Source organism: Canis lupus, chromosome 1 (assembly GCF_003254725.2).
Source record: "Canis lupus dingo isolate Sandy chromosome 1, ASM325472v2, whole genome shotgun sequence".
NCBI classification, from domain to species: Eukaryota; Metazoa; Chordata; class Mammalia; order Carnivora; family Canidae; genus Canis; species Canis lupus.
Window position 1 is genome coordinate 47,436,763 of NC_064243.1, and position 19,381 is coordinate 47,456,143.

At 42.3% G+C, this 19,381-nt stretch overlaps 1 protein-coding gene and 1 long non-coding RNA gene across 10 annotated transcripts in view; one reads left to right on the top strand and one right to left on the bottom strand.

Annotated features, from left to right (window-relative positions):
* Positions 1-18,762, top strand: part of SNX9 (sorting nexin 9) — a 114,010-nt gene extending 95,248 nt beyond the window's left edge. For all 9 annotated transcript variants that reach the window (XM_049113988.1, XM_049113979.1, XM_049113992.1 and 6 more), the window contains 7 exons: positions 894-997; positions 4,785-4,862; positions 10,012-10,088; positions 11,247-11,336; positions 13,195-13,309; positions 15,278-15,369; positions 17,141-18,762. In XM_049113988.1, coding sequence (XP_048969945.1) covers positions 894-997; positions 4,785-4,862; positions 10,012-10,088; positions 11,247-11,336; positions 13,195-13,309; positions 15,278-15,369; positions 17,141-17,188 — 604 coding nt within the window. In that variant the 3' untranslated portion in view covers positions 17,189-18,762. The remainder of the gene's footprint in view (positions 1-893; positions 998-4,784; positions 4,863-10,011; positions 10,089-11,246; positions 11,337-13,194; positions 13,310-15,277; positions 15,370-17,140) is intronic.
* On the bottom strand, positions 7,114-9,619 carry LOC112644358 (uncharacterized). The gene is made up of 3 exons (XR_003126330.3): positions 9,513-9,619; positions 7,608-7,801; positions 7,114-7,278 (listed from the first exon to the last, which is right to left on the bottom strand). It is a non-coding gene; the product is annotated as an uncharacterized LOC112644358 (long non-coding RNA).
* Positions 18,763-19,381: the final 619 nt, after the last annotated feature.

Here is a 19,381-nt window from a genome sequence, read left to right on the forward strand (position 1 = left end):
ATGATCTGGAGGGTTTTTTTTTTTTTTCCATTTAACATGATTATTGGGGTGAGTTTTCAAGTTGGTACTTTTTACATCCTCAGCCAAAGATGTTCAGAATCACTTACCTGGTTGTGTATCTATGTTACCTTCTCTGATTTGTTAAAGTACTTGTTAAAATGAATGAAGAACCACTGGGTACCTCCACTGATAGAATTCCACTCAGATATTCAAGAAATCATGATTTTGTTTACTTCAGAATAATTTTAGTTAAAATTCACAGGGAATTGAAGGAGGAAGGGAAGCAGAGTTAAACATTTAAATGGCAAATTTTTAATTCTTTAAAATTCTGTTGTTTTTTTTAAGATTTTATTTATTTATTTGAAAGAGAGCAAACATAACCAGAAGGAAGGGGCAGAGGGGGAAGGACAAGCAGACTCCCTGAAACAAGAGATTTGGGATCAAGACCTAAACCAAAGGCAGATACTTAATCAGCTGAACCACCGAGGTACCCCTTGATTCAGATTTCTAAAGAAGGGGCACCTGGCAGACTCAGTCCATTAAGTACCTGTATTCGGCTCAGGTCATGATCCCAGGATCCTGGGATGGAGCCCTATATCGGGCTCCCTGCCCCATGGGGAGCCTGCTTCTCCCTCTCCCTCTCCTTGCTGCTGTCCCTGCTTGTGTGTTCTTCTCTGTCAAATAAATAAATAAAATCTTAAAATAAAATGAAATAAAAATCTGAATCAAGCCTGGTGAGAGCAACTATTACAATGCAAGAAAACAAATACCCGTGATTATGTTTAGCGTGAGTCTCACCTGACCATGTTGATTTTTCTCCTCCTGCATGTCACACTGTTGGACCATTTGGTAGCAAAGTCAAGGACATGCCTTCTTGTGTTTTGGCCCCACAGAGAACAGAAGTGCGAAGCTGTTGGTAAATTCACCAAAGCCATGGACGACGGCGTGAAGGAGCTGCTGACCGTGGGGCAGGAGCACTGGAAGCGGTGCACAGGGCGTAAGTCCATCCTCACGGCAGCTCTGGGCTTTCATGGGTGGCAGTACAGGCTTAGTGCTCTGACCTTTACCACCCTGAGGAACTGTCAGTCTAGTGAACTCCAGTAATATCATATCTAGAGCCCTTTGGTGAACCTCACTCATCAGCCCTACTTAGCAGAAAGTTGACTCCAACAAAGCCAGTTCAGGAGCTCTCACAAGACACCATGTTCCCTTAAATGCTTTCTAGTTATTTGGGGTTTATAATCTATGGACAGTTCATCATTTCCGTGTGTTTAGAGAGGACTTGTTATTTTTTATCTCATGATTTCATGTTCTCATCTTTATCCATTTGGTAAGGTGTTATATACGAAATCTTCGTCAACTTACAATGGGGTCGCATCCCTATTAGCCCATCCTAAATAGAAAATATCCTGAGTTGAAAATACATTCACTACACCTCACTTGCCAAACCTCACAGCTTAACCTGGCCTATGCCAAACACATTCAGGATGCTGACATCAGCCCGCAGTTGGACAAAACCATCTCCCACAAAGCCCATTTTATAGTACAGTGTGGAATATCTCCTACTGTACTGAAAGTGAGAAACAGAATGGCTGTACAGGTACAAACTGGTTGTCAGCGTGTGGGTCACTTATCCCCGTGGTTGCTAGCTGCCCAGCATCACAGAGACAGTCCCCCCGCAGACCTGCACCTGGGGACAAGATCCAAATTCAAAATTCCAAGGACAGTTTCTATTGAATGCCTATTGCTGTGGCACCACCATAAAGTTGATAAATTGTTAAGTCAGGGGCCATCTGTACTTGCTACAGCCCTAACTTTTAGAAAGACCAGGATAGTTGGCTGTGGAAAACATGAGCTGGGATAGACCAAGAGTAGTGTGAGGAGAGGTGGCACTGCTAGCTGTGGCTTTCTGCCTCTTCTTTCCCTGTCATCAGGGACTTCTTATCCACCCACCACACATACCCCTTCCCTTTGTGTCTACACTATCATTCTCCAGAACTGTGTTTTCCTGTATTCCCTGGCACCATGCAGCCCTTGTGTCACGTAGCCCAGGCTAGAAACAGTCACTGTCGGCTGTGGGGATGACACCTGGTAGCTGTCCCCCCACCTCTGACGCTCTGTGGGCTTCAGAGGCCAGGTCACCGCTGCACAGCATTCACACGGTCTTTGAGGGCCATCAGTGTTCAGAAGTTTCCTCCCCTGCCCACCCATCCTGCCCTTATTGCCAACCCAGCCTTCCGAGTCTCAGAGGGAAAACTGTGCCCTAGTTAGGGATTGTGCATGTTATAATCCTAGAGAAAGCAGTGCAGCAAGTCCCTGACTGAGTACCCTAACCTAGTACTGAGGCTAGTAGGCTGGCCATAAGGCTGGTATCTAAGAATTTTCTGGCCTTCACCTTATACACCCTACAAGAGTACTTATATTCAGTTTTGTTATATTCAGTTATATTCAGTTTTGTTTTGTTTTTCTCTTAATAAAAATGGCTTCTGCTTTGAATTATAAAAAATAATACATACCCACTTTTAAACTGATGTGCAGCATAGGAAGGAATTTCATGATTTGTTTTGTGAACATTTTTTAACAAGTGATGTTTTTCTTCAAATTTTATTTTTTCCCCTCACTTAGAAGTCAAAAAATAATTTTAATGCATAAGAAACTGAATGTGGAATGACTTGTGGGTGAATTATTAAGATAGCATAGCCAAGTTAATAGCAACAGTGAGATCTCTCAAATCCAGACCTGAAATCCAAGCCTTATCAGGAGTTGGCAGGCTGTGCCCTGGAGGCCAAATCCGGCCTGCTGCCTATTTTTGTAAAAGTGGAACACAGCCCTGCCCGTTTATGTTCGTACTGTCCGTGGCTACTTTCCTGTTACAGTGGTAGACTCAAGTACTTTCCACAGAAACCCGTGGCTTCCCAAAGCTTGAAATATTTACTGTCTGGCCCTTTGCAGAGAAAAAAAGGCCCTGTTCACAGTGAATGACCCTGTACCACTCATGTAATATTTTATATCGACAAAAGGCACTTGTAGCAGTTTGCCAGCTGTTCGTGCTCGAGGGGCAGACACTGGGAGTAATAGCAGTTGCTCCTTTCTCATGGCAAAGAAATATGGTGTATCCCAAATATAGCACTAATTAAGCCCGAAATGGCCACGTATACAAATGCATCATTAAAAAACAAACTGACTGGCTGCCTTTGGTCACAGGGTGTTACAAACATAAAGGGGAGTGATGCTTCTCTCGAATAGTGGTTTCATTGTAAAATAATTAATTTCAGCTGTAAGCTCTTATGAGGCCGTAAGAATAGCAAATCCTTTAACTCTGTATATTCTTTTAAAGCTATTCCCTATTTTTTAGAAATATTTTGAGTACAAATCTTACAATCAAAATTTTAAGGATCTTGCAAAAATCTGGGTTTAGGATTTCTTTCAGTCCTTAGGGCACCTGGGTGGCTCAGTTAGTTGAACGTCCAACTCCTGGTCTCAGTTGGGGCCCTGGTCTTAGGGTTTTGGGTTTGAGCCCTGAATTGGGCTCCATATTGGGCATGGAGGCTACTTAAGATTTAAAAAAAAAAAAAAAAAGTTAAATCCTTTTATGTCTAACATCTAGTCACCTTCATGTCCCATGTAACCTACCAGGTCAAATTTATGAAATAGAAGATATTGGTTTAGGGCTGCTCCCTTTTTGAGAGGTGGAGGAGTTTGAAGCTTGGTTTAAGATTTGATGTTAGGATCTTCTTTCTCCTTTTCTCTCAAAATAGAGTTTCTTAAAATTCCTAATCTCTGAAGTGAGAAATCTAGCACATAGTGCGGTCAAGCACATGGCAAATGTCTTTAACTTCATATATAGTTATAAAAGTTAAGCAAGTTATTAAAATTAAGCTAATATAGTTTGAATTTGTGTTCCATGATTATTGCAGCATATAGACCATATTTCAGATTTCTCTGAACTAGACTTTTTTAAAGAAACATTTGAATTTTTCTTCTTTAATACTGTACTAAGTCTTCAAGTGTAAATAAGGCTTTCTTCTGAAAAGCAATAGATGTGTCTAAGGGAACTATTTACAGATGCAAAGAAAATAACCTAAGATACAGACTCTTATCTAGAAAGTTCTCCAGAGTGACCCTTGAATGCTAGAATTGTATCACTAGAAGGACCCTCAGAGATTGCTTCATTAATCATATTATGCAGATGAGAAAGCCAAAATCCTTCCTCCCTGGTCCTCTTGAGTCCTTCTGCCATATTTTTCTCCACACCTTGTTGCCTTCCACCTTGTTTTGTTTTGCAAATAATCATTCATGCATACATAACAGTGGGGAAAGCAAGGTATTTGGAATCACAAGTGTCCCATCCACCATTTTATTAGTCATATGACCCTGGACAAGTCAGTTCACTTCTCTGAGCCTTATTTTCCTAACCCATGGAACGGAGATGGTTGTTGTGGTGATTAGATAGGATGGGGTACATGCAAGCACACTGTCAACTAGAAACCATCTTCTGGACAAATTCCCAGTCACTTCTGTTTCATTCCATGGACAAAGATGTCAGCTGGGGTGGTAACTCATAATAATAGCACCTGCTACTAATTGAACAATTAATTAGTACAAAATTTTTATTGAAAAAAATTTCATTTTAAAAAGCCAATAATTTTATTAAAGAATATAGAATATCTTGAATAACTTCAGATTTCTTTTATGATAAAAGTAATTACTTTTAGGAAATAGTCGGATCCCATTTCTGTTTGCTCAGAGGACTAGTTAACAATGTATTCCTTTTTCCCTTTCAGCATTACCCAAGGAATATCAGAAGATAGGAAAAGCCTTGCAGAGTTTAGCAACAGTGTTTAGTTCCAGTGGTTATCAAGGTACGTCTGTATTTATTTACCCTTTGGGCTGCTGGTGTCTTGTGCAAAGCAGCCACCCCATTCAGGCTCTTGCATGCAAACAGAAACTCTTCAGCTAAGGACCCTTGTCACTGATACTTAGATTGGCTAGACTGTTCCACTCAGGACTTCTGCAACCCCACCTTACTACTTGCGAGAAAAGCAGAGAGGATGGTTATACTCTGTATTTTCTTGCTAGCTTCTTGGTGCTCAGATACTGCTCCTCTGTTTTGCTAGAACAGGCAGCTATGGTAAGTAACCCTGTGCCCTTGCTTTCGTCTCTCTGCCAAACTCAGAAGTCAAGTCTTCCTGTTACAAAGGCCATAATTCATCGAGGCCATTTGTAGGAAATGTTTTGACTAAGTAACAAATCCACGTTGCCCTATGTCTCTCCATGACCTATCATGATTTTCAGCATATTCCATACTGTATATCTGACTTGTCGAATCTTGAATTCATTGCACTTGTACATTGACAGCACTTGTGAGAACAAGCTGGCTGTTTTCCTTTACATTTTGGTTTACTTGTTTAGTTTGCTCTGTGGAGCCAGGTAGGCAGTGAAAGCATTTGTCAGGTGAGTGGCACTTACTAAGTTTGAGTGTGTCCAGTCACTTACAGAAGTGGGAGAACCGGTAATTTGGCCATAGTGCTTATTCTGATACCTAGGGGAAACAGGTCTGTGGACGTCAGAGTCTGAGTATTTTCAGGATCAAGAAATCAGTCTCTCACCAGAATGTAAGATGTGGAGCTCCCACATAGGAATATTTCTTTTTGTCCTGACTGAATCATGTCTTATAATCCCAACTTTTAGATCGGATGGGAGTTTTGAGGATTAGTTAATCTGGCGCCCTCATTTTCAAGATGAGGGACATAGAACTGAAAAGATAAGCCTCCCAGCCAGGGTGCCACACAGGATTAATGGAGGGGCCAAGTCTAGGGCCACATCCATTGCTGAGGTGCTGGCAGGACTCTAAGAGCACTCTCATCTTGACGGGATGAGAGCTTTTGTTCTGAAGATGCTGGACCCTGAACGTGTCCTTACAGGTCAGAGCTCACCTGAATCTGGGCCTTCCTTAAGCCCCCCCTGAGAGCTCTCTGTCCTCCAGCCCTGTCCTCAATTCCCGCCATCCCTCTTAGTACTCAAAACCCCTGTGAGAGAACTAGCTCTGCATATGGGGCTCCCCCTGGTTCCGGTCCCTCACACCAGCTTACGTGCATCTGGTAAAAGCAGCGGTGCCTCCCATCCCAGCAAAATTCTTCTCCCTGAGGGAGGCACCTTTTCCCACCCAGCATGCCTCCAGCCTCAGCAACTTGCCCAGGGTGCAAGGCTCAGCCCTTTCTGCACTGACTTCATTTGGATTTCCACATTCCCACAGTGCTTCAGTGACTGTAAGAAGTATGACATTTTAGTTTTTTTGGTGTTACTACATTGAGAGCAAGAGCCTTGCCCTTGTCCCCATCCTAACTAGAAATGGAACTGCTCCAAGATTAGATTTTTAAGCCCAACCATGATCCTCCCAGTAGCATGGACCCAGACTTGAGGACTTCATTCATTGAAGTCAGATATGAAACTTAAAAATCATTCAGAACTAGACCACAGAATTTGTGAACTGCAATTCATTTGTTCTCCTAGTTGAATGTTAGGAGGGACAAATCACTCTTCACTAAATGTGGTATTCTTAGAGGGTGCAGATAATTGAACCAAAGGCTTGAAAAGGGATCAGGGCAGTTGGTGATCTGGGAAATGGTTCCTAAAGACATTCTTTAGTAGCTTCACACTGTACATAAATCTTTCCATATATTTCTCATCGTGTAAATTTCAGGAGAATCTGCATACCTTCAAAATGATCAGCTTCTCTCCAGAGTTACATATCTGTATGATTTTGTCCACAAGCAACCAGGCAGAAAGGTGGGATGGAGGGGCTGTGGGGAGCTTAGGGGGATGCCCAGCAGGGTGAGACCCTCCTGGAGGGGAGATGGAGTATAAGATGACCCTTAAGGCCCTGCCTTCTCCACAGCACCCACCCGTTGTGATCCCCCTCTACACCACGCCTCACAGAAGTGCTGCTTGTTTTCCTAATGTTTTCCCTGCTTAAAACCATCATTCAGTGCATCATCAAATATTCATATTGCAAATGACACTTTGTCAAGTATTAAAAGCACTCCGTGTAATAAGTTTTGTGTGGAATACCATTCAACTTACTAGAGATCTTGTTTTCTTTCTTTTTTTTTTTTTTAATCAAAAAAAGTAGACTTTATTTTATTATGGTTGGTTCTCATTGAAGTAACTGGAATGTGACCTGTTGACCTTTATACTTAAAAGTCTCTAATCTTATTACATAAAGTTAGTTCTTGGTGTTCAAAAGTCCTTGCTTCATCCTGCTCCCCATAGTCCATTCTGTGAAGAGGAAAAAAAGTTTTTGTTTTGTTTTGTTTTTATGTGTTTTTATTTTTTTATTTTTTTTAATTTATTTTTTATTGGTGTTCAATTTACCAACATACAGAATAACCCCCAGTGCCCGTCACCCATTCACTCCCACCCCCCGCCCTCCTCCTCTTCTACCACCCCTAGTTTGTTTCCCAGAGTTAGGAGTCTTTATGTTCTGTCTCCCTTTCTGATATTTCCCACACATTTCTTCTCCCTTCCCTTATATTCCCTTTCACTATTATTTATATTCCCCAAATGAATGAGAACATATAATGTTTGTCCTTCTCCGACTGACTTACTTCACTCAGCTAGAGATCTTGTTTTCAAAGAACTGTTGGAGTCCCCACGGACTAGCTCTCCACGTTTCAGGGCAGATGAAAGCATATAGAGTTGCATACTGTGTCTTACCACATCTTCCTTTGCTTGGACGTACTGGTGTCTTGGAGCAGTGCTGCCCTCTTTGATCTTGCAATAATTTGGATGATTCCAGTTCCTAAGAATATCTCAGATTATGTTAACTATAACCCTCCATGTTCCCTCTGTGAGTACATAAACTCATACTGGAACAACACAGGGACTGTTAGCATGGCCTTCACACAGATCCATGAAGCACTTCCTGTTCTTATGGATTATCATGGAAATATAATTGACAAAAATATTTAGATTGTTTTCTGTAGCGGAGAAGAAGAATGGGTATAGAAGCTACACCTGTGGTTTTATCTTGTTTTATAGATTTTACTTTGGAATCATGGGAATGTTTTACATTTATGTTTGTTATTTTACATTTATTATTAGAAAGTAAATTTAAATCAAAACGTAAAAAAAATCTCTAAAAAGCAAAATAAATCACTTGATACATCAAGATGAAGGCATAACTACGCAGAGAATTATTTCACGTCACCATCAAACATTGTATTTTGATTATGCATCCCTTGTAGTAGATGCCTTAAAGTCTAAAAGACTTCAAAAATCTTTTTTGTTTTCAGTAATCATAGAGATAGCAGTAAAATGTTAATATTGTTATTCTATAACTTCTAAAACTATCTTACATATTTGTAGAGTAAAGCAAATACGTAATATATTACCATTGTTAGGAACTAAGTTTTTTAAATGAAAGAGATAAGGATAAAAATCAAGTTTTAAAATACATGAAAAATCCTGAAGTCCTAAATTTGAATTGGAAATACTGATATGAGCTCATGGTTTTCCTCTTTAAAAAAATACAATTTGCCTTGCTCTGTTCATTGAAAAGGCCTAGAAATATCCAATCCAGTAACGAGAAGCACCTCTAGCGCCACCCACAGGGGCATTGCTAGACACTGTTCCACCCAGATGAACCAGGCTCCTAACAGAACTCAGATGCTGATGTGAAAAGCCTCCCACAGCCAGTAAAGAGAAAATTAAAGCATTAGTGAAAATAATTCTTTCTGTGCAATGAAGCATATCAAATATGTTTAAATCGAGATTTGCGATGATACTTTTTTAAAAAGTTAATCTGTTACCTTTAGGGGGATGGTTAGAGGATCAGCTTATTATTCTGAAAAAACAGTAGAGAGAAAGAAGCATTTAATCTGCTTTTTATCTTCCAATACCTCAGGGTAATCAGATAGTCAATAAAGGGAAGTTTCTCTTTATAGAAGTGCTTCAGGGTGCCTGGGTGGCTCAGTTAGTTAAACATCTGCCTTCAACTCAAGTCATGATCCCAGAATCCTGGGATCAAACCCTGTGTCAGGCTCCCTGCTCAGCAGAGAGCCTACTTCTCCCGCTCCCTCTGTTATTACCTCTGCTGTGCTCATTCTCTGTCAAATAAATAAATAAATAGATAGATAGATAGATAGATAGATAGATAGATAAAATCTTTTTTAAAAAAATAGAAATGCTTCAGATCAAGAAGGAGTGATAGAAGTAGAATAGCAACACTTTGCAAACCTTTCCTAAAATGAGAGATTTAGATAGTACAGGAAACAGAGGACTGCATTATCACCACAGACACAGCAAAACCCAGACTGTGGGTACCAAGGCACCTAGTTTCTTCAATACCCCCGAAAAGAAATTGGCAAGAAAAAAGGGAGGAGAAAGAACCTAAAGACTAAAGAAACACTTCAGCTCTCTATGATGTGGACTTTCTCTGAGTCCTGAAAGCAGCGAGCTTGATTCCAGACTCCAGGGAGCTGTCCACTTACTGGATTATCAGGAGCAGTTACCTTGTCTCCAGTGTTGTGTTGATATTGTCCTTGCTTTTTAAAGAATGCTTATCTTGGGGCAGCTGGGTGGCTCAGTCAGTTAAGCAACTGCCTTCATTCAGTTCAGGTCATGACCCCAGAGTCCCTGCTCAACAGGGAATCTGCTTCTCTGCCCACTCCCTGCTCATGCTCGTTCCCTCTCACGCGCTCTCTCTCTCAAAAAGGTGAAATCTTAAATCAAAACAAAAAAGAACTTAAAGTGTGCTTATCTTTGAGGTCAAATTTATGGGTGCATTGTTACATGGCCAGTGAAAGGGGGACTTTAGGGGCGGACAGTATGGGTGCTGCAGAAAGACTGGCCATGAGTTGTTCACTGGGAAGCCAGGGGATGGGTAGATGGGAACTTGTTACCCTATCCTCTAGTTTTGAAAAGTATAGTGTTTTCTATAATAAGATTTTTAAGTAAAGTACGCGAAGGGAAAGTACATATGACCACTGATGTAGCTGTAATGATTTCCAGGCGAAACGGATCTCAACGCTGCCATCACCGAAGCAGGAAAGACTTACGAAGAAATTGCTGGTCTTGTGGCAGAGCAGGTATCCACAGAGACCCATGTAGCTCCAGGGCACAGCAGCTGCTGTCCAATCCACATGTTCTTTCAACCTATTTTAAAACAAACTTTGCCAACAACTCTCCTCTTATGTTCCTCTGTATCTTTTGTTAATTGTATATGGTAATAGTGTTTCTTTGGTTAAGCTAAAGTGATGGATACATTTATCATCGAGAAATCTAAATGAGTATCTTCCAGTGTCAATGGCTGGATCCATCCTCAGCCATCAGGAGTTGGAATGTTCTATCAGGAACACCGTTCATATCACCATTTAGACTCTTAGCTTGTCTGAGGCTGCTTTACCCACCTGGTAAACGGTGGTAGTAGAGCCTACTCTGTAAGGTTCTCAGCATTCAGCAGCCACAAAGGAGAAGGCACCAGTGGGGGATTTGGCAGGGAGAAGGTCTTTGATAGAGTCACATGGCTTTTACTGAGGCCTTCAGTAGTCCTGATTCCAGTTCTTTTGACAGATAACCAATAACAAATTCCCTTAAGGGGAATAGACATCTGTGTTGACATTTGTGTCTCAAATCCCTAAATTAAAAGTTTTTCAGACAACTTCTTGAAATACGTATTTGTGCACATACACCCGTTGCACACCCCTTCGTGTTAGTCATTGACTACTGCTCCTTATAGAAAAAGATTAGGTTGAAAAAAAAGAAAAGAAAAGAAAAAGATTAGGTTGTAGAAATGCATAACATAGCTATTAAAATTATAATTCAGAAAAATTGAAATATTTTAAGTTGCCACTTAAGATAGTTACCAGATCTTTAGTAATAATTTACATTCTCTGCCAAAATTTAAACATTAAGTTACTACATCTTCTTTGCTTGTGTATGAGTAATATTAACCAGTTTTCCCCCCTAATAGTATTATATTTGAAGCCGCCTCAAAATAACTAATTTTTATCAGCCAGCCTAAAAACGATCTGATGTTTTATGATTTTCTCTCCAATCTACAATTGAGAATGTAGTAGTCTTGGGGCCTGTTTTCTTGCAGGAAAACTAGGCTGATTGCATAGCCCTTGGTATGGTAACTAGTACCCCAGGGGCTTGGCTCATGCAAGTCCTCTGGGCAACTGTTTTCTTGGCCTTGATGGTCTGGATTTCTCTGCCAGGAATAACCACCCTGTGTCTTGTTTTAGCCAAAGAAAGATCTTCATTTCCTCATGGAATGTAATCATGAATATAAAGGCTTCCTTGGCTGCTTCCCTGATATTATCGGCGCCCACAAGGTAACTTAAGCACAGAAGTGCACAGATGACACGGGTGACCTAGGGCTGCTACGCAGGGCCACCTGCATGGCCACCTGCGAGGGCCCTGTCGGTCAGCTTGGCCCCAAGTAAGGAAGAGCTTTCTGAAATCGGCCGGAGCTGCCTGTGGTGTTCAGTTAGTGAGGTCCCATAACACATATAGGCTATGGGTTATTGTTTCTTTGATTCTATAGACAGACTATTTTGAGGGAACAAAAATGTGAAAAATACTCCTTTCTGCCTATACTTAGGTCAGGTATCAAACAAAATAATCATGCTATTTGAAATTCAAAACAAGATTAGGAATACTGCTTCCCTTACTAGTGAGACCTCTGTAAGCTGCTTGGGCAAGTCACTAAAGACCCTTCCTTCCCCGTCAAGATGAAGTAAGATATTCTGTCCCTGGGCCTGACGAAGGGTTCCTAATTAAAACTTAAATGGTCAACGTCGATTTTATATTTTTGTGCTAATAAGGAAACTATAGAAGTCCCACCATAAAGGTATTTTTTGAACTGAATTTTGACATGTTTTGGGATGTCCTCACTTTTTGATTCTGGTTAGTTTTTCTGTTTCCAACTCATTATTTCAGAATAGGGGCATTTTATCAACTATAGTACTCTGGGATGTTGTAATATACTTGAATTTATTAGGAAAATCTCTGCCAAGGGCTGGTCTGTGACCCTAACAATTCTGACATGTGGCCATTTTAGCATTCAGCTCAATAATACAAGCCTCAGGAAGGGGTAGTATGGGCAAATAGGAAGCTTTGTGCAACTTCAGATAATTTAATATGAAACTCAGAACATTCTCTTTACCAAGTGGACACTTGGGGGGTGTTTCGGTATTGTGGCTGTTGTGGGTAATGATAGGAATGCAGTGATCTCTCTGAGATAGTGGTTTCCCCTTCTTCAGATATGTACCCAGAAATGCAATTGCTAGGGGAGTAGATCTTAAATGTTCTCGTCACAAGGGGAAAAACAAACTTGTAACTCTGTGAGGTGATGGATGTTAACTGTTACTGTGGTCATCGTCCTGCAGTAAAGACAGACCTCAGATGGTTATGTTGTACTGTCGTACACCTTCAACTCCTACCTTGCTGTCTGTGAATCACATCAACAAAACTGGCGGGGGTGGAGAGGGATAGGGAATAAAATAAACATAATAAAACTAAAAGTCTTAGTTAAAAAAACATCTCAGAAGAGTTAGCTTGTTGTAGGGATTTATGCCAGCAGTTAGAGTTTTGGGCATGGAGCCTGATTTATGCACGAGTAGAAAGTTTTTCTTCCCAGGCAGCTCTAATGAGCACTGTGATGATCCTGGAGTGGGAAACGTTTGGCAGCTTTTACCACGACTTCTGAGTATCAACTTGGAATTGATGCAGTGCTCCTTACAGACCTGGAGCAAAGCTGACAATTCACACGCCCAGGCACCCACAGACAGCATGCCCCCACCGATAGAGACAAAGAGGGCCCTGACACACACACGGGGCTGCCCCTCATCCACTTTCTAAACTCCGGTGCCTGTTTCTGTCTCATGTGCTACTCTTGTCCTGGCACAGGCTCACAGAGATTACAGAAATAGATTGCTGTTTGGTTTTCCTTCTGTTGTAGCCTAAAACTGTCCGATTTAGCTTAGTTCTGTTTTTTAAGAATAGCAACCTTTTTGCTTCCAAGTGACTTGCAGGAAGTTATACTTAGGTGCTTTCCTATGTTCTTATTTTGTGGGGAGATTTTTTTATTCAGTAGCCAGTCATAGAATATGTCGGCATTGTTACATTTTAAATTAATGACTAATCCTTTGAGCACTGTTTTATTGACACTGTTGCATTCGTATTTCACAGGGAGCAATAGAAAAAGTGAAAGAAAGTGATAAACTGGTTGCAACTAGTAAAATCACCCCCCAGGACAAACAGAACATGGTGAAGCGGGTTGGCACTATGTCTTATGCGTTGCAAGGTAAGACAGAGGTTTGTGCACAGCAGAGATATTTTTTTTTCCTCCCCAGGGAGGTTGCTATTTTCCTAGCTAGAGAGAAATCTAAATGTGAACCACAGCTAAGCAAGTGAGAGCTGATTTAAAGTATCCTCCTAAGGGCAGCCTGGGTGGCTCAGCAGTTGAGCGTCTGCCTTCGGGCCAGGGTGTGATTCTGGAGTAGCAGGATCGGGTCCCACATCGGGCTCCCTGCGTGGAGCCTGCTTCTCCCTCTGCCTATGTCCTTGCCTCTCTCTGTGTGTCTTTCGTGAATAAATGAATTAAAAAAAAAAAAAGAATAAGTATCCTCCTAAGCCTGTTGTTTGCAGGATTCCAGTGTTAATGAAAATGAACCCATTTCTTTGACATAACTATGAATGACAGTCTGCTTGAGCCTGTGCATTTTTATTATTTCTTATAGACAGTTAAGATCCTTTTAAAACTCTTAATATTAGCCTATCATCATGCTGTGTTAGATTCCAAAGTTCAGCTTTTAACAGTTTATAGCCTCTGTCCCCCAGGAGCACAGAATGTAAAGGGAGTTTGGACATGGCTTTTTCAAAAAAAGTTCAAAATGTTAGTAAAAAGATATTAATTAATTTTTACATATCTGAGTGCTTTCCAGCACACAGGAGCAGTGAACAGATTTTCCCTGTCTTGATGGACGACAGCAGGCTTGGGCAAAGGAGAAAGGAGAAGGATGCTCTAGTTTGAACAAAACCATACAAAATAATGGTACAAGATTTTATCATCAGCTTTCAGGAGTAAGATCTCCTTATAGGCTGTTGGAGAATAGGTGCTGGTAATAGTGGAGGGCCTGGAGAGCCAGACAGAAGAGCCTAGACTTGATGTAGACATTAAGAAACCATTAAAACATTGATGGTGGGAGGCGGGGGGTACACTGCTGAGAGAGGTGGGAGAGGCCAGACGGTAATTGGAAAGCCCACACAGAAAACTGCTGCTTCTGTGATCCAAGAGTTCCGAGCCTGAACAAGACCTGGTGCTCGTTTGCAGGCTTTTCCAGGGAATAGCCCTCAGGACTAGGTAGTGAGCGGGACACAGAATGTCCGGAAGGCTTCCTTGAATGAAGATCTGGCTTCTGAAGGGTTTGAAATGGGGGATTTGGCTTCGAACCTGTGTTTGAAGTTATCCAAACAGATAAATGAGAAACTTTATACAACTTCAGATAACATAAAACTTAGGATGGTGCCCTCTCTGTAGGAATTTATGCCTGCAGCTGGCTCTCTAGGTGCGCAGAATCAGGGAAGAGGCAGGTGGAGGTGTGATGAGGCCAGAGTTGGTATGGGGTGGGGTAGGGTACTGAGAGACAAATTCCATAAGGGAGTCATCTGGAGTCAGTACATTCAGCAGAGTTGAAGATCCGCTCACCTGGTAAGAGGTTGGGTTCTGGGAGCCCTACTGCCCAGGGCAGTGAAGCTCCATACAGAAGAGGGTCTCCCCCTGTGCCCAGCCATCCGTACAACCTTTCTCAGGCTCCTGAGACACCTGCCCAGGCAGCTGCTGTGCAAGAAGGAACAGGGCAGGGCCTGCCAGGTGCCTTGCCGGGTCCTGCCTACAGATGCCACTCCGAACTGCAGGCGTCTGCAGAGGGTAACCACCACGCCGACCTGCTGCTCCATTGGCGCTGTGAGAACCATGTGCACACATGAGGGATTGTGTGCACTGGGTTTCAGAGTATCTGATAGGCAAGTCAACAAAAAATTGCCCCTCTACTGGAAAGTATTGTTGGCCATGACAGTTCAGGTTATTTTTCTAGCCTCTTTATAAAGTCATTTGTCAAAAAAATAAATAAATAAATAAAGTGATTTGTCAAGAACTGGCGCCCCGAAGCCAGCGAGACTAAACCAGTTGATGACTCATCACAACCCAGAACCCCCAGTGTTGTCTGCTGCAGTTCACAGGTACTGATTGATATCTTGGTTTTGGTTGTAGCTGAGATGAATCACTTCCATAGCAACCGGATCTATGACTACAACAGTGTCATCCGCCTGTACCTGGAGCAACAAGTGCAGTTCTATGAAACAGTAAGTTGGCCACCCCTCCTGGGCCTTTTACACATGTGTGCGCGCGCGCGTGCACACACACACACACACACACACACACACGGGAGAATCCATGATCACTTAACCTTGACCATATAAAGTTAATCTGTTTGTAATTTTAATCCTGAGTAATAAACAAAAGGTTGGTTATTAGGCAGGATTTTTTTTTCTTTAATCCCTTTTAATTATATCTGCCTTTTCCTTTTTGAATCACCTTGGGTTAAAAAAGGTTTCTCTTTAGGAAGAAGGGGCACTGGAAGCTGGTTGTGAGGTCCCTAGGAGCTCTTCCCAGGAGGTTCCCTACCCCCACATCCTCTCTCTGTCTGGGGACAGTGAATGACAGGAGGCCCCTGGCTCTGCGGGCTCTCAGCTGGGGATGGAGCCTGGCACCACAGGCAGGCTTCGTGAATGAGGTTTCATTGTGCATCAAAGGAACTTTAGAAAGAAAATGAGAGAAAGGAACCTCAAATATCTTCATTTAGGACATGGTCCCGAAAATGTAAACTTTTATACCCTGCCTAGTAATGTGGTTGCTTACCAGAGTGTACAGACAACAAAGATGTAGCACACAAGCGGAAACTCAGACCTCTGAAGGCAAGCTCTGTATGATCGACCATGTGGTGGCTGCCGAGTTTCTCGCGGAGTGTTCCACTATTTTCATGATAATCTCTCACGTACGTTCAGGGTGATGGTAGGCAAGCCCCAAACTCACATCCGTGCCTGTGTCATCTTTTGGCAAGACAGTGCAGAAAATGTGTGTCTCCGACAGCAAATTCTTAAAAGGGAGCTGCGATTAGTGTGCTTGTTATGTTGTGTGACTTGTGGGTCAGGAGCAGCTGGTTTTGGAGCTGAGTTCCCAGAAAGAATTCCCTTCAGCATTCTTAGCCTTGTAGCGTGCGGTTCCTGGGCTCTCTCTGTATGAACTGGCGCCACTCTATTGTTGCCCCTCATGTATTAGGGTCGCAGATTGCATTTGTTTTACATGGAAAGATCATTGAAGGGCACCTCTTAAAATTCTGACAATGTTGATTTGTTAGATAATCTCCAGCCCAGTGAGGTTTAATCATCGATGACATTGTGACTCAAAATAGAAAACCATGCATTTAATCAGTTCCTGTTAGAGGTAACAGTTTTATGAGAAAGTAACCCTTAAATACTAAAATTTGCATACTTGTTCATGGAGCAAGCATTTCTTGAGCCCCTGTTATGTACTAAGCACTTAACTCCAGATACTTAGGCTCCATGAACAGCCACAGCCTCTGTGTCCTAGGAGAACATGTGGTTCCCTGGGGAAGGCACGGGTACATTGCTGCAGCCGCAGTAGAGCCCTGGCTTTGGAACGGTGTACACAGCACATACTAGCAGCAGGTGGGATCCAGGAGGCATGCTTGGGGGTCCACGGGTACCCAAGAAGACAGGGGGAATCTAGGCAAGCCTGAAACCCACACCCCCTCACTCACTGAGGAAGAAGTGCCTAGTCTGGAAATACTGCTGCTCAGCGAGGCAGGGGCTAGAAAGAGGGGGAGCTTCCTGCAAGCTGGGGCCATGGCCCCTGGCAGCACCAGCTGGGGCTTGGTCGGCGGGGGGGGGGGGTTCCCCCCAGCTGGTTGGTACTGGAAGAGTCTAGAAACACAGCCCAGTTAAAAGCATCTGAAATGTTTGCCATGTCTAACTTGCAAGAGATGGAAGCAGTAGACGATCATGAAATCCTGGCAGGAGTGGTGTCTCAGGATTGTTTTTGTTTCTTCACCAGATTGCAGAAAAGCTGAGGCAGGCCCTCGGCCGCTTCCCAGTCATGTAGACCAGAACAGAAAATGACGAGAACTCCGAAGTGCTTCTTTCTGACTTTGGGCAATGCAATTTAATCTTTTTCCCCCTCTTCTGCAAAAACAAAAAGGAAAGAACGAACGAAAACCAAAAAAGAAACAGAGTTGCAAAAAACTGCATCTATTTTATTAACAAACCTAAATGAACACATCGGTTACTTAGGGACAGTTGTCTCTGGTTCATTTCCACATCCCTTATTTAAAACAATGGAAATTGTCTCTATTTTTGGAAAGTACTTAAAGTTATCAGAATTTTGAATGGAAAATTAGGGGTTTCCCCCACTGGTATTTTACATAAAATTGTGATTTTTACATCATCCGTGATCTTCTGGTTCTTACCCAATGTCAGATGATTACTAATTGCTTTCTTAAAAATATGAAATATGCCGGGATAAAAAATATATATGTTTGTATATTTTTATAACTCTTTTCAGTCCTGTGGGACACCTGTCTACTTAGGAAAATCTACATGCCTTTCACGGACATACTTATGACTCCAGTGCTTACGTTTCCAGGAGAGAGGAAACCAAGAGAGGGGCTCCTGGGGCCGCTCCTCACCGGCAGCGGCTCACAGTCACTGTCCCCCTTCCCCCAGGAACATTGCTGAGCGTCCCCTTCTGTGCAGAGGGCTTGCTCCTTGGCACCCCCTTCCCGGGCTTAGTTCTGGCCAGAAGGAATATACTGGAGAAGTAGGGCTCTGACTCTGCTCCCAGGGCTGGGCTGACCCTGGTGCTCGGGAAGGAGTGGTCCCCGGGACAAATGTGCTCCCCGCAGCTCTCACCTCGAAGGGGAGTCTCAGTCTATCCAGTCAGACGTGATGAGAAATGGGTGTGAGAGCGTAATTTGCCCCTCGCTTCAGAAGGGAGACCAGCGGGCCAGGGCTATTATCTGAAAAGATGAAAAACCCAGCTCAGTAGACCTCTCCGTCCCACCAAATGGAAAAGTTTAGGGACTGATATAAGGGTGACAACCTGAATAATGCACAGTGATCCCTAGAGCTTTTATGTTCAAGAAGTACGGAGTGATGTTCCTCGTGACTGCACCCTAAACGTCAGAGTTGTCCTGACCACTAGGACTCCAGTAAATGGCAAAAAGCCAGACACCATCTTCACAGACTGTCCGCTTTCCATCTGAACACGCGCTATCTTGCCTGCTGGCGAGCGTGTCCGTCCACAGTTGCCTTACGACAGTACCCACTGCTTTCATTTTCCTGACCTACCAATTATAGTATAGAAAATGGAAAGTTTGGGCCCACACAATGAAACCAAAAAATAAGTAGAAGAGGAAATCAGACGAACATGAATATGAGAATTTCTTGTTCTTTAATATCACGGGTTTTGTTGACGTTTTATAAGTAATTTTCCCTACTTGATTTTTCTTTTATAAAATCTCATAGAACAATGTTTATGATACAGCCATTTAATATATGTACAAATTGTAAAGAATATGTATAAATGTTTTACACAAATGTAAGAGCATGTAGAAGCCAACATATAAATAAATTGTTAAAAAACTGTACAGTAAATTCTGAAAGCACTTTTTCAAAACACTTTTTGGTGTTTGTGTGATTTTTTTTTCTTTCCTTTCCTCTTTTCTTTCTTGGATAATTGCCTCTTGTTTCCAGCTCCTGAAAATGGTCTAAGTAATGAATTTTTCCCCAATACCTAATTCTCCTGATATAAATTAATAATTGAATTTCCTGAGTCAGAGTCCCCAATCCTGGAAACATGTCATAATCACCAGAGAGCGAGCTGTAAGAAACAGATACTGATGCCGATGCCAAGTGTATAAGGGATCCGTAGAGAAGCAACCGATGGGGTGTGTGTGTGTGTGTGTGTGTGTGTGTTCCTTAAGTGATGTTTGCTCTTTTCCATATCCTATAACTTAATTCTATGGTGTAAAAATCTTATGTTACAAGAAAAGAGAGGAAAGAAATCAGATATTAGCTTTATATACACACTGGTATTCAAACAAAAGGAGAAAGTAGGACGGTTGAAATCCTTTTATTGGGCACTCAGCAGTGGCCGTGGCCAGGTCAGCCTTGGTGAGTGGAGTGTATGTTGCTGAGCCCACGCATAACCTCCATCCCTGCCACCATGGCACTTTGTTCATGAACCCACCGGGATGTGACTGGGGAGGCTGGAGAGAGAGACTGACTGGTCTCCACA